This window comes from Phycodurus eques, chromosome 17 (genome assembly GCF_024500275.1).
Source record: "Phycodurus eques isolate BA_2022a chromosome 17, UOR_Pequ_1.1, whole genome shotgun sequence".
NCBI lineage: Eukaryota > Metazoa > Chordata > Actinopteri > Syngnathiformes > Syngnathidae > Phycodurus > Phycodurus eques.
The window spans coordinates 125073-139235 of NC_084541.1; the positions used below are offsets into that span (position 1 = coordinate 125073).

The following is a 14163-nucleotide window of genomic DNA, read 5'->3' on the forward strand; positions in this document are numbered from 1 at the left end:
CGGAGCCGAACCCTTTACCAACAGCACCTGAAAATGAGTAGGCAACAATGGTGCCACCCTCACTTCTAAACTAAAACGGAACCCCTTAATTCAGCCATGATAGTGCCTTGGCCTTATAACAGGAAGTTACATTGCAGACAAAATGATCGGCACTCACTGAAACCCATGAAAAACCACCATTCTTTGTTTTGTTGGAAGTCAGTGAGTGCTATTCTGTGAATTCACTTCTAACACGACTTTTAGCACATCCATCCATTTCTAGCTTTGATGATCCAATAAAATAAGAAGAGCAAAGTGACGTCACATGAAACACCTAACGGGTACCAGTGGCCAACTCAGAATCTGATTGGTTAGCGTCGCCGTCAGTCAGCAGCCAATGCGTCAAGGCAGATTTCCCCCCTCACCTCGGCAACACATGGCTAAAGTTTATTTGGATAAAAACTAAATTAGGCAGACTAGACAGAAAGGTAAAAATAGTAGACTATTGGGAACAGGTAGAACCCATGTTAGTTTAAAAATATAAAATGATCTGCCTACAACTAACAACCATCCAGCGTCATGTCGGTTTGGTTGCCAGCTGTAAAGTAAATGATGGTGGCCACGTAGAATTGTTTCATCATCATCATCACCCCCAAAGTCAAGACTCGAGTTGAAGTGTTCAACTGCAGTGCCCCCTCGTGGTAAAACGGCACGCTTCACTCTGAACAACCAGGCACAAGTTCATTATTGGTTTGAGTATTTGAAAGCAGTAATGTTTTTTTAAAGCATCAGTGTCCCCTCTCTTCGAAGCAGAAAACATCAGGCGACAAAGTGGATTTGCTGCACACGCAAGAGCGAAAGTGAAGTCGAAACACACATTGTGTCGAGATTTACAGCTGAGTCAAACTGCTTTTCTGCTCTTGTGTTTGTGTCAAAGTGGATCTCTCAGGGAAGACTCCATCCTGTGCTTCAGCCCCAAATAAAGGCACAGGCCGGCACACTGTTCTCATCATAAGTCCTCCCAATGTCAGCGCAGGGAGGAGAAAGCATTTTTCTTTGACTGATGTTGAGGAAAGGAATTACACGGGGAAAGTCCATGGCAATGAAGTGTTTGTATGGTGGTGTCATACTGTATTGTGAAGACAGCAGCTTTAGAGACTTTTTTTTTAATAAATGACACCCCACTAAAGTTTACATCCCCACAAATGCTACTATTTCCCTTTTAATAATTCTCAGATGATGAAAATTGGCAAGTACCTCTTCAGCTGTGAGCCACATTGTTTGGCTCGTAAGTGAAATGAATTTTCAGATACGATTTATTTGCAAACTCAATGCCTGTAATTGAGCATCGAGAAACAAAAGGACATTCGAGACATTCGTGTCTGTTTCTACTTGATTGCTATGCATCAGGTCACATAAATCACCCTTTTCTACTTGAATTCAGGTTTAGAAATCATATATTCACGTGATTGCTTCACTTACAACTCCAGCGGTCAAGCCTCAGCTTAAACCGACGACGGCACACATCATCATCATCATCTCAAATCTGTTTTGGGCACACAGCAGATGAAAGATCAGATGTTAAGATGCTCATCTGCAACTGAAACCTCAAGTCAGTGCAACCATGAGAAAAGTGAGCTGGCTTAACATACATACATTTTCAGGTAGGCACAAAGTCAGAGAACTCACACTTTGACCGTCCTGTCAGGATGTTGCTTATTAAGGCGTACCTAATGGTGTTTAAGACCTTGTGAAAGCTAGAATGCACGCTTTACAGATATGATTTTCATCATTGCTGGCTTCCTATGGTAAAAGAAAGTCACATTTTAAGCCAAGCACACATTTCCTCTCTGCTCGAGTTCACACTTTTTTTGTTTGTTTTTTAAACCAATAACCATCCCTCAAGTTTAAACCGCTACAATAAAATCCACATTTGCATGAGTAATAAGTTACATTTTGACACACACACACTCACACGCGCACACATAAACGTACGGAGAGGGTGAGTTTGGATGTTGCTTGGCACATTCTCATGCTTCACCGACCTCTTACAATCTAAACAACAATACGAGACACAGTAAGACAGGTCTTATCACACCAATAGTTCAGTCTGGAGGCTTCAGCATGTCCACAAGATGATACATCTATATAACAGGAGCCGTACAGAGCATCCTGACATACTAATAATAAAGATTAGATTCATAATTTAAACTGTATATACTGTATCTTAATATGCTGGTACCAAGTATTCACAGTGACTCTAAAATAATGTTACAAGAGAGAGTTTTTACACGAAACAGGAGCATTGACGAGTTTGAGTGGATGTTTCAAACGCAATTGATAGAAGGGTTTTGATTCGGTCGGAACTCGGAAGAGCTGCCTAGGTGGAAGTTGGCACTGAGGAGAAGCAGTCAGTCTCTTTTCAACACACCTTGTTAGCGGTGCCTTCAGCAGTGGGCACAAAAAAAGGTGAGGTAAGAGAGAGAGAGAGAGAGAGAGAGAGAGAAGAGCACAGGCAGGAAAAATCCCCATCCAGTACGTGCGTGCCTCTGTCCAGTGCTGATTTCACCCAAAAAAGTGCAAGAATGAATCCAGAAAAACACAAAAATGCACATCAAGTTCAGAAGATTTCTTCTCACTGCTACCGCTCATAAGCCAATACAATATTCTGACTATTATAGTTCCATATTGTGTTTTCTACTATAAGATGTTTCATTGACACCTACTGCTATAAAAGCTGCCGTTTGGCGTGGTGAGGCCAGCAGGAGGAGAACTTCTACAGTATGGCTGCTACAATATTTGAGTGAGGTTAGAGGAAAACAAGTTGTGGAGGAAGCCGTTCTTTCCTGCCATTGTGTGTCTTCCAGTGCACATACACATAGGCTCAGCTTGTTTTTCCTCACATGTGCAGGCTTCCTCGTGTTCATATCATGAAGGGATCATTCGGAGAATCCCTTTCTAATACTTGAGTACAGTTACTACTGAGAAGCAAGAGATTGGCGTCCTTACATATGCAACCTCGTGGTCGCCTTGGAAATTGCCTCCTTTTACCTTTATTTATTTTTTAAATTGTGTCTTTTAAGACTTTCCACACTAGAAAGTAACGCAATTCTTCACATTTAAGTGGTACACACACACACACACACACACGAGTGTATGTGATACTTACTATATGCTGTACGTGTACACTTTTGGTCAATTTTCAGATAAACATGCTATACGGTGTCTCTCGGTCGTAAGTTAAAATGGAAGAGCTGATCAGCCCAGGTTGTCAAGTATTTGAAGCAAAGTACAGTAAGAGATGCACACACATGCTGCTAACACACATACGCACGCACACACAAAGAGATCACACTGGCATAGCACACTAACAGCAGCCAGAAGTACACACTTGTAAGGGAATGTCATTACTTTGCATACACCTTAACCAGCAGGCAGGTCCAGTAGTCACAGTTTATGGAGGATGCGCACGTGTGTTCAAGGACTGAGCACACACATGACATCATTCTGCTGATTGTTGTTGGCGGAGGAGCATTTAGTCGAGGTGGCGTGTTTAACAGGGCTTGTTGACGTTGCACAGTAGCTCGGTGACTTTGATGAGGCGCGCCACCGTGCTCTGCGACTCCTCCTGCAGCCGCTGGTTGTTCTGCCGCAGGCTCTGCACCTCGGCCTGCAGCGCCGCCTTGTCCTCCTTCTCCTGAAAGACACGGGCACACAAACAAAAACAAAAGGCCGTCTCTCAGATCGCTGCGTGTGGCAGGGACGACAAGGAAAGGGAGGTGGAGGCAGAGTGGAGGGGCACACAGAGGTTGAACTGAAACAATGCACATAGTAAAGCAGTGAATGACATTACTCTACGATCGACCAAAACGAGTGCTGAGAGAAAAACAAAAACAAACATACAGCAGTTAGTTGCATGGGAGGTCTCTGCTTTTATCTTATGGACACTGCTGCGGAGTTTCGATTGAATGGCAAACAGGTGAAACATTTACAGTAAACCTTGACAAACACTTGTATCGGGGAATATTCAAATGGACAAGTTGAACACTTTGAATGGCTATTAATAAGAACTAATGGCAATTAAAGGGAGAGTTTGCAGTGTTGAATTAAAGAAACCAACGCACCCGAGGAAGAACAACCTATCGGAGACAGAAGGTGTGACCGGTGAGGTGTCGGCCATTTGCCAGTCGCACACTCCTGCAGCCTTGCACTGACCTGTTAGCTCGCGTGTATACTATTTTGGAATATCTATCTTTTTGCCCATTGCTCGTTTGCTAACAACGGGGCACAAGATTAGGAAACAGAAGGGGAGCGATGGGACCTCTGGCAGCTGAGAGGATTCAGAAGCGATGCGGAATTAGTAATATGTCTGCTCGACCGATAATATTGACCTCTTTTTGACTTTGAAGTGAATGACATTCCAAAAAAACAAACTTCTGATACATGTAGTTTTATAGTAACAGTCTATTATGAATAAGTCATGCTCCCAACGTAGCAGCCGTGGCTAACGTTGACTTGTTTACAGTGCCCGTGCTAGTTTAGTATTTCTAGGGTTGCTATTTTGTTGAAGCTGGACAGCGTTCTCTGTGACTATTCACGACTGCGTACTTTCGTGATGCCATTATGAAAGGCCATGGTTTGAAAACTGCGCTTGTGCAAGTCAGTGACGCGGGCACAGCAGCTTTGGTTGGGCCTGAGGGGTGAGGGATCAGTGAAGAGAGGTTACATTCAAATCTTACTCGCGGTTTTAAAACAGTTAAAAGTTGCAGTGAAACCTGAAACGTTACAAATTAAAGTTACAGTGTACCTCTTGATTCCCATAAATTCCCTATGTTTCTGCTGTTCTGTAATTCCCTTTCACGCCCATTGAAAAAATTCCAACTTTTTAAAGTGGAATTTTGCAACCTTATTTCTCAATGGCAGCAAGTCACTAATGAACTGGGAATGCATTGTTGTCGATGACAACAATGTAGCCCACTGAGGTGTTTAACAAAACGATCCGGTTCCAATAATAAGTTCAGCTCAAATTAAATGGTTAACTGTGTTATATAATAGTGCATACAATAATCTGACAGCTACAATCATCGGCCACAACATTACGTACACCTGCACAATCTGATGACATACATGATACTAGATTTTTCAAATTACTTTGACACAAATTTTGTATGATATGTGTATTATTCTGGTGGCGGTTTGCTCATGTATTTCGCTGCAAAGCATCGTACTGTGAAGTGCTGAATATTCTGGTGACTTTGTTAAGATCAATTCAACTCAATATATTGTATCAGAAACAGCTCGACAACAGCCGAAAAAAATCTACATATCGTTAAATGAATACCGTTCTTCAAGATCTTGTGCGTGCGTGCGCTTATTGTGCAGGCATACCTCGCATACCAGGCATACCTATTTGTGTCAAATAATTTAAATAATCAAACAACTTATTATATATTATTTCATAGCACTCTGGGTTTTGCTACAACTCAATCTATTCAATATGCTCATCGATAAACTATTAATCCGCTGTCAAAACCAGTTTCATTAGCTGTCAATCATTCCATCAAAATGTGTTTCTAGACAAGTTTTAACGCTAACAACCCTGTTAATCAATGGATTAGAAAGTCACCGGTACGATGAGTCAAAATTGAAAAGAGTCACAGTCGCGGTCCCAGTCAATAACTTTTATAAATAACTTTCCATATAAATTATAGGGAGAAATCAAAGTTTTGTACACACATAAAGTAGACACACATTCTGTACAGTATTGACAATTCTCAATGCAAGGCAACTTTGTGTTCAAAGTATTTCCGTCAAGCAGCAGTTTGCTGAAAGAAAACAGTCCATAGAAAATATTCTGGCTCAGCACGAACAGTTTTCCACACAATTTTCTACATGAGCATAACATGGACGAGGTTCCACCGAATGTCAAAGTAAAATACTGATAACAGCTTTCAGGCGTATTTAAATTACAACAGGAGTGGCAGCTGATCCACCGAAGCATTGAACATTTGACATTACGAGTGCAAAAAAAGAAAAAATAGAACAGTTTTTATATTTAATATCTGCAATGAGTCGGCTGTCTCTATAGTAAAGGTTGTTGTATTGGCTGGGAGGCCTTGAACATGTAAACAAGACACAAAAATCATCTGCCTCAAGCCCAACAACTTGTTTGAAAAATGTTTGTTCCCACCTGCAGAGTCTCCTGTGCAATTCAGTGGAAATACTACTACAGTACAGCCAACATGAAACTCAAAGCACCTTTTGCAGGTCATCCTGCAGCTTCTTCAGCATGGCCTCCAGCTGTGACACCTTCTCCTCCAGGTGGCCTGGAGAGTCACTGCAGCACAGACAAGCAGTGTGACACATTACAAAAGTGATGCTATGGATTGCTCAAAATTAGACTTTACACCGATCTGATCGGCTTGATCGGTATCGGCCGATAATTAGCATTTTATGCCGATCGGCTTTAATGTCGTAATTCGCTGTTCCAATCAATTACCTCATTGATTGGCTCCTCAAAAGACATTTACTCCACGTTGCCGTCGTATACAGTATATTTGAATCCAAAAGCTAGTTTATTTTTAGCCTTTTCGCGTGTCTTTTGACGTCATTTACAATCATTGGGCAAATCAAACTCGTTACCACGGCCACAACAACAACAATGGATCGATCGCGTGTGTATTGTGTTGGTCAAAAAAGAACAAAATGGGGGAAAACGTGTGGTGGTGGTGGTGGTGGTCACCGGTGCTCGGGAGAAGACGTTCGTTCAAGGATCGCTTGAGGTATGTTCTCGTACTTTTAATATGATACGGCTCACGAGCAGCCAACGAAACGTTATGTAGCCTACACTAACGGTTGTACGTAAACATGCCGGCGTTATGTCGACTCATGCTCTAAAGCTTTGGTGTCTTAGAAGTAATTTAATAATAATTAATTAATTAGTCATTTCATTCGTTAGTTAGCACCCATTATTTCTGTCATATTGTAATGTTGGTTTGACCTGACTGATTAGAATACATGACCTGACTAGAGAACATTTTTGAAGATACTCAGTATACCGTACACAAGTATATACAGTAGTCAAATAGACGCATTGCTTCATCTTGTGATCGGATCGGTGATGTTTTTTTTTTTTAAACTTGCCGATCAGTGATCGGCCCCAAAACTCCTGATCGTGTAAAGCCAACTCAAAATGAGTACAATACAGTAAACCGCCACATATTTGCAGTTCGGCATTCGCTAAATTGCATATTTGCAGATTTTTTGGGAAACCTTTCTTCTGTCTTTTTTGTGCTCAAGCCAAAGCAATAAATGCATTACTTTGGCGCCATTTTGTGGAATCTTGGTGTTGTTGCTCGATTTAGGTGTTTTGTCGTCTGCAGTTGAGATGTCCTATTTCGTTGGTGGTTCATGAATGCACCTTAGGCACCTTTAAAAGTGAACGTGAAAGTATGTTTCTGCTTCTCTCCTGATGCAGAACCTAGTCATAGTCTACTTTGCTGTAAGAATTTGCCTGTAATCCCTAACATTTATGATTGCGTGTAAATGAGTTGAATGACTAATACCGTTTGTGTAAAGTGCTAGTGCGCCTAATTGTTTGCCCATGTGTGATGTCGCGTCAGTTTGTGCTAGCATGTTATTTAGGCGAGTATGTACGGTGGCCGACGCGTTATTAGGATTCCCACATAGTTTCTACGGTGGACATCCCCCACTGCAACAAGACTGGCTCCTGCGTCGCGGGAAGGGCAGGCTACGCAGATGTAACGAGATGAACGTCACAAACATATCAAATTTGTACAAAATAAAAACTACGTTTTTTATGCCACAGGGTTCCTTGCTTGGCCCTCTCTTATTTTCCCTCTATGTACTCCTACTCGGCTCAATTCTCAGGAATTTCTTTTCATTGCTATGCAGATGACAGTCAGATTTATGCCCTCCTTAAAAATTCCGATTCCTACTGTGCTAAGCCATTGCTCAAGGATGATCAGAAGAAATGGACAGCACCCGAGTTAAATATATGAGTGTCACGGCAAAGGGTCTGAATACTTATGGCTGTGTGTGATATTTCAGTTTTTCTTTTTTAATAAATCTGCAAACATTTCAACAATTCAGTTTTTTTTCTGTCAATATGGGGTGCTGTGTATACATTAATGAGGAAAAAAAATACTGAAATATTTTTAGCAAATGGCTGCAATATAACAAAGAGTGAAAAATTTAAGGGGGTCTGAATACTTTCCCTACCCACTGTATATGGGGGTTAGTGGGTCCTCCATGGCCCGTCTGCAACTGGGTCAAAATGCTGCGGCCCGTCTTTTAACCGGCACAAGAAAGTATGAGCATATATCACCTATTTTAGCTTCACTCCACTGGCTGTCGGTTCGTCTTAGGATTCATTTAAAAATTATTTTATTTGCTTTTAAAGCCTTGAATGGCCTTGCCCCATCGTAGCTCTCTTGAGCTGCCGCACCCCTACATTCCCAGCCGCGCTGTCTCAGGTCAGCTGACCAGCGTCTCCTGACAGAGCCCAGAGCCAGGCTTAAACTTAGAGGTGAACGAGTGTTTGCTGCAACACTATTGATTACCCTTACGCGAAGGTGGTTTGTTTGTGTTGAATAACTTCAACGACAGAATACAGTTGTTTTTGTAACTGAGGTTCATGATTGTGTTTGTATGCTACGAGCACGGCGTCAGCACTTTATGATCATCTGTTTTTAAGTGCTTTGCCGGCATTTTTTGGCATCAATACGTAAATACAAGCCCCTTTTAGGAAAGGCATCACTTATTCGCAGATTTTCGCTATCCGTGGGGGATAGGGATGCAAATATGTTCACTGTATAGATATATTCTAATTCAAATTCTAAATAATTACTATATCATTCATAAAAAGAGAAGGGGGAAAATGATGCCGCTTCACATGCAAGATACATTTCAGCAATTTATGTTCTTTTGCAGTCTCTTGTGCCGCTTACGTTCCAGCTGTCACTTTCTGATCTTCGTGTTGGCATCTCAGTGACACTAAACTGTGCTGTGATTACTTTCAACTGAGTGAATGCTGTTATTTTTTTTCTAGTGTGGTGTAAACATATTGTCCATAAAATGTATAGATGATGTAGGTACTGTGTTAGACATGCTGTGTAAGTATGCGTGTGTGTGATTGCGTGCGTGTACATGTGTGTTTGCATGCAGCAGGAGGGTTCTCCCACTGATGCAGGGTAAATCAAGAGACTATGTGTCTAGACAGAGATAGAGATATATGTTAGTAGGACAGTATTTGTTGCACAGCAAACATGACTCACCTCTCCCTTGCGTTCAGCTTGCCATCCGTATGATCGGCCCCTGATTGGTCTCCAGCTTTACGATCTGTGACAAAAGAGACACATTTAATTGCACTCCCCTCCAAACGTATTTGAACGGCAAGGTCAATTCCTTTGTTTTTGTTGTATACTGAAGACATTTGGGTTTCAGACCATTTTCAGACCATGAACGTGAGACAAAAGTTCAGAATTCCAGCTTTTATTTCATGATATTCACATCTAGATGTGGTAAACAACTCAGGACACAGCACCTTTTGTTTGAAGCCACACACTTTTCAAGTGAGCAAAAGTATTGGAACATGAGACTTATGGGTGTTTCTGGTAGCCCTTTTAGATTGATTGCTTAAACATTAGATAGTGCTTGGTTTTGGCTTTGGGTTTCACCTGTGAAAACTGCATCTGCTGTGAAGCAAACATGAAGACCAGAGAGCTATCTATGGGAGAAAAGCAACCCATTATGAAGCTGAGAGAAGAGGGAAAATCGATCAGAGCTGTTACACAAACATTGGGCATGGCCAATACAACAATTTGGAATGTCCTGAAAAAGAAATAAACTACACCGGGCACTGAGCAACAGACATTGAACAGGTCGGCCAAGGGTATCAACAGCAGTTGATGACAGAAACATTGTGAGAGCTGTGAAGAAACACTCAATGACAACAGTCAGTGGCATCACTGCCAACCTCCGCAAAGCAGGGGTGAAGGGATCACAATCCACTGTTTGAAGAAGACTTCCAGAGAAGAAATATACAGGCCGTACCACAAGATGCAAACCACTCATCAGCAAAAAGAATTGGAAGGCCAGGTTGGATTTTGCAAAGAAGTACAGAGATGAGCCACAAAGGTTTTGGAACAAAGTTTTAGGGACTGATGAGACCAAAATTAACCTCTACCAAAGCGATGGAAAGGCCAAAGTATGGAGAAAGAAAGGATCCGCTTATGATCCAAAAAGAAGAAGCTCATCTGTGAAGCGTGATGGAGGTAATGTCATGGCTTGGGCTTGCATGGCTGCTTCTGGAACGGGCTCACTAGTCTTTATTGATGATGTAACTCATACTGGTAGCAGCAGAATGAATTCTGAAGTCTACAAAATCATTTTGTCTGTCAATTTACAGAAAAATGCATCCAAACTAATCGGGAGAAGCTTCATCATGCAACAAGACAATGACCTACACAACAAACAAGTTCATCAGGGAGAAAAAGTAGAAGGTCTTAGAGTGGCCAAGTCAATCACCAGACCTTAATCCAATAGAGCATGCATTTTACCTCCTGAAGAGAAGACTGAAGGGAGATACCCCAAGTTGGAATACAAGTTGGAATTCTGAACTTTTGTCTCATTCGTCTTTTGATCTGAAACTCAAATATCTTCAGTATACAACAAAAACAAAGGAATTGACCTTGCCGTTCCATTACTTTTGGAGGAACTGGATTACAACCTAACAATACATTTTCTTATAGCGCTCCTCCTCAACAGGGTCACAGGTGAGCTGGAGCCTAACCTAGCTGACTTGGGCGAGAGGTGGGGTACAGTAAATCGCAGGGCACATATCGACAAACAACCTCGAATCTTCAAGTAATCTAACGTGGCTGTTTTCTGACTGTGAGCATAAGGCTGAGATTTGAACCCAGAATCTAAGAATTCAAAGGTGGATGTGCTGTCCTGTAAACCACTGTGCTGCCCTCCTAATCTAGCATCCATCCATCCATCCATTTGCTGTACCCCGTATCCTCACTAGGGTCGCAAGCACGCCGAAGCCTATCCCAGCTGACTCCGGGAGAGAGGCAGGGTACACCCTGAACCGGTCGCCAGCCAATCGCAAGGCACATACAAACAAACAACCCCTTCACACCTACGGACAATTTAGAGTCTTCAATCAACCTACCATGCATGTTTTTGGGATGTGGGAGGAAACCGGAGTACTCGGACAAAACCCAGGCAGGTACGCGGAGAACATGCAAACTCCACACAGGCAAGGCCGGATTTGAACCCCATCTTTTCTTTTTTTTCTTTTTTACAACACACACTATAAGACCACAAATTAGTGGACACGATGATGTCAGTAGCTCCCTCCTGATGATTATTTGACATTCAAATCGTGGCACGGTTAAATAGTCGCTCACCCTCGCGTGACAGAGCCTCAAGGATGCTGCGGCAGGCTGTGGCCAGGTCAGCGATGGACTGCCACTCTTCTTCGGTGGAATCTGTCGTCTCTGAGAGGACTAAGAGCAAGGGTTTGTGATCAGTTCAGCTGCAGTGTGAAACACGTCTTAATATAATGCATCTGGGGCAGGAGAACACTGCGACAGCAATTTTCAGAGATGCTCTCATTTTGAGTTTCGTTTTAAATACCACCACAAGGTGGTGCTGCTATGTTAATGCTGACCATTCAAATAAACAGCTTGATACTTACTTCTGCAGATGTTTTAGCCCATTCTATAGAGACTGAATGTAGGCCAATTTCTAAAGAAAATGATGTTAGAGTATATGCGAAATGAGGATGTTAATAATCAATTATTGAGATTTATTACATATAGCCACTATAACTGGACAAAACTAATCCCAATTGCCATAGTTGATGATGTACCTTGTTATACAAACTAAGGTAAAAAATGGGTTTTGTTGATGGCCCCCACACATTTGATCATAAATCTGCAAAGGGGGTGTCCACTCATGGCTGTTAAATGGTGAGGTTGATAGTCTCAGTGGAGGCACAGCAGATGGTATTAGGAGTGTGTCTTGAACTAAAACTCCACCCCTCCCACCACCCATCTGTCCCCCTTTTTTATCCCAGCCCTGGCAGGGGGTGGCAGCAGAGTAGGGGTGAAATTAGATTAGCAAAAAAAGGTTGCAGTGTGGATGGGAGGCGAGGAGGAAGGACAAAGGGGATGCGATGGGGAGCAGAGGGATGATAATGAAGAGAGAGGGTTAACACAGAAAGGATATGGGTGGTGGGGGGGGGGGGGGGGGGGGGGGGGGGGGGGGCTTTTCAGGCACAAATCAACCAGAGATGACTTGCAAACAAGCTCACGGTCAAAATCTGACTTTTGTTTTAAAGCATTAGACATTGTTAAAAAAACAAAAACAAACAAACAGCACGCATAAAACAAAGGTTTATAAAACATTAGTTACACATTTGCACTAATGAGAGCCAATAAAATACCGGTATTAAATTGGCTCTTTTTATAAATATAATGATGTTTAATTGTTAATTAATGTCTATTATTGTGGTTGCAGTGTTGCAGAAGTGCCCTGATAAATTGAGCATTATAAGCTTTGTAAAGAAAGACTTTTTTTCTCTCTCTTGTAGTGGGACTAATTGTCCTGTGTGTGTGCGTGTGTGTGTGTGTTAAATTGCTTAGCTTTGAAAGTCTTACTTACTCTTGGTGATGGAGTTGTGAAGACTTAAGGCCCGTGAGTTCCTCTCAGCGCGGTCCACACATGACAACCTTGAGGAGGAGAGAGAGGATTCGCTCGCTGAAGCTTTGTCCTCGCCGAAGTCCGCAATGAACTGTCGACGTAGAAAAGGAGACAAAGACGGAGATAAAGGCAAGGGGCATTATTGAGCGGAGATCTATAACATCTCTCAGCGTCTATCTCGCCAGGTCACCTGCTCATCCTGCGGGACAAATTTAGGCCTGACAGCCAAGATCAGATCAGGTGTGGCGTCTCTCAACTCGCCGACATTCTCGTAGATGTGGCGGTCCTCTTTTAAGGCCACGTTGTCGTCAATGTGTCTGTAAGAGAGAGAGATGTGGCATGGGAGGGAAAAAACAGGAAACAAATCCGCGGTTAAGGCTTGATGACATTTGCATCTACTGCAGACATCAGAGGTCAACAGAATATGAAGCAGTCAAGCAAGTAATCCGCAGGATTGCGTTCTGTGTGCGCTTCTTGTCTGAGAGCTGTTTTCCCATCCTGCTCTGTAAAATGATCTTTTCTAAAAACACATTGCAAAGCTCTTGTTTTGTTGTACTTAAAAATATATACAGTCTTGTAAATGCATGTTTCTGATAGCCTGGAATCCTCATTTGCATAAACCCAAACAGGATTCTTTAAAAGCAATGTTTATTTAGCTTTGATGCATGAACGACTTCTTTTTCATGTATTACTCTTCTCTATTATTCTGAATGTAATCATGCAATCATAGTTGTGTTTTATTAATTAAAAGAGACGGCGAGGCTCATTTCTGAATGTACGTACCCGCACATCAGTCCACTGAATGAAAAATTACACACAGGATTAAATTATAATGTATCAAAAGGAGCATGAGGAGACCTTCAGCCCTGCTATTTATGACCCAAAGGTATAATTATTAGATGGATGAAGTTGTGTTTACAACCTGAAGCAATTCTCTTTATTTCTCTCTAGGGTCAGTACACGCATAAAGAGAATCAGGTTGTTTTTGTTTTTGTTTTTGACCCTTCCCGGGGACAAGGGCAACAAACCCCAGACTATTTTATGTTTGATAAGATTATCAATAAAATGAACCTGTGATCTGAAGTTTGTTCAGAGTAAAATCTTTCCGACAATAGGGTCCGAAATGGGTCGGTGCCAACAATCTTAAATATTACGTGTTCCATATTTATGACCAAAAATCTCCCATGACTCTGTGAATTGTGAATCAAGCAGTGACTTGACTGAGGTACGAGGAGGCGGCCGAAAATAAAAACAAACACGTCCTACCCGATGTCGTATTTTGTATAGTAAGTGGGTTCACTAGACAGCAATGCATTTTTTTTACAGCAGTTTATTGATGATGTCACCATTCTACAACATTCCCGCCTCCGGTCCCTCTGGCATTACTGTGGAAACATTGCCGCAACATATCCGGTAGCGTTTCTTGTTCTTCGTTTTTGTTCGATCACGTCT

General features: G+C 42.1%; 1 protein-coding gene across 1 annotated transcript in view; it reads right to left on the reverse strand.

The window, feature by feature from the left end:
* Positions 1 to 3009: 3009 nt before the first annotated feature.
* Positions 3010 to 14163, reverse strand: part of zmp:0000001168 (signal-induced proliferation-associated 1-like protein 2) — a 45997-nt gene continuing 34843 nt past the window's right edge. The window contains exons 11-16 of the mRNA XM_061702605.1: positions 12902 to 13028; positions 12673 to 12802; positions 11415 to 11513; positions 9276 to 9339; positions 6238 to 6316; positions 3010 to 3676 (exon numbers count right to left, since the gene is read on the reverse strand). Of these exons, the coding sequence (XP_061558589.1) occupies positions 3533 to 3676; positions 6238 to 6316; positions 9276 to 9339; positions 11415 to 11513; positions 12673 to 12802; positions 12902 to 13028 (643 nt within the window). The 3' untranslated portion in view covers positions 3010 to 3532. The remainder of the gene's footprint in view (positions 3677 to 6237; positions 6317 to 9275; positions 9340 to 11414; positions 11514 to 12672; positions 12803 to 12901; positions 13029 to 14163) is intronic.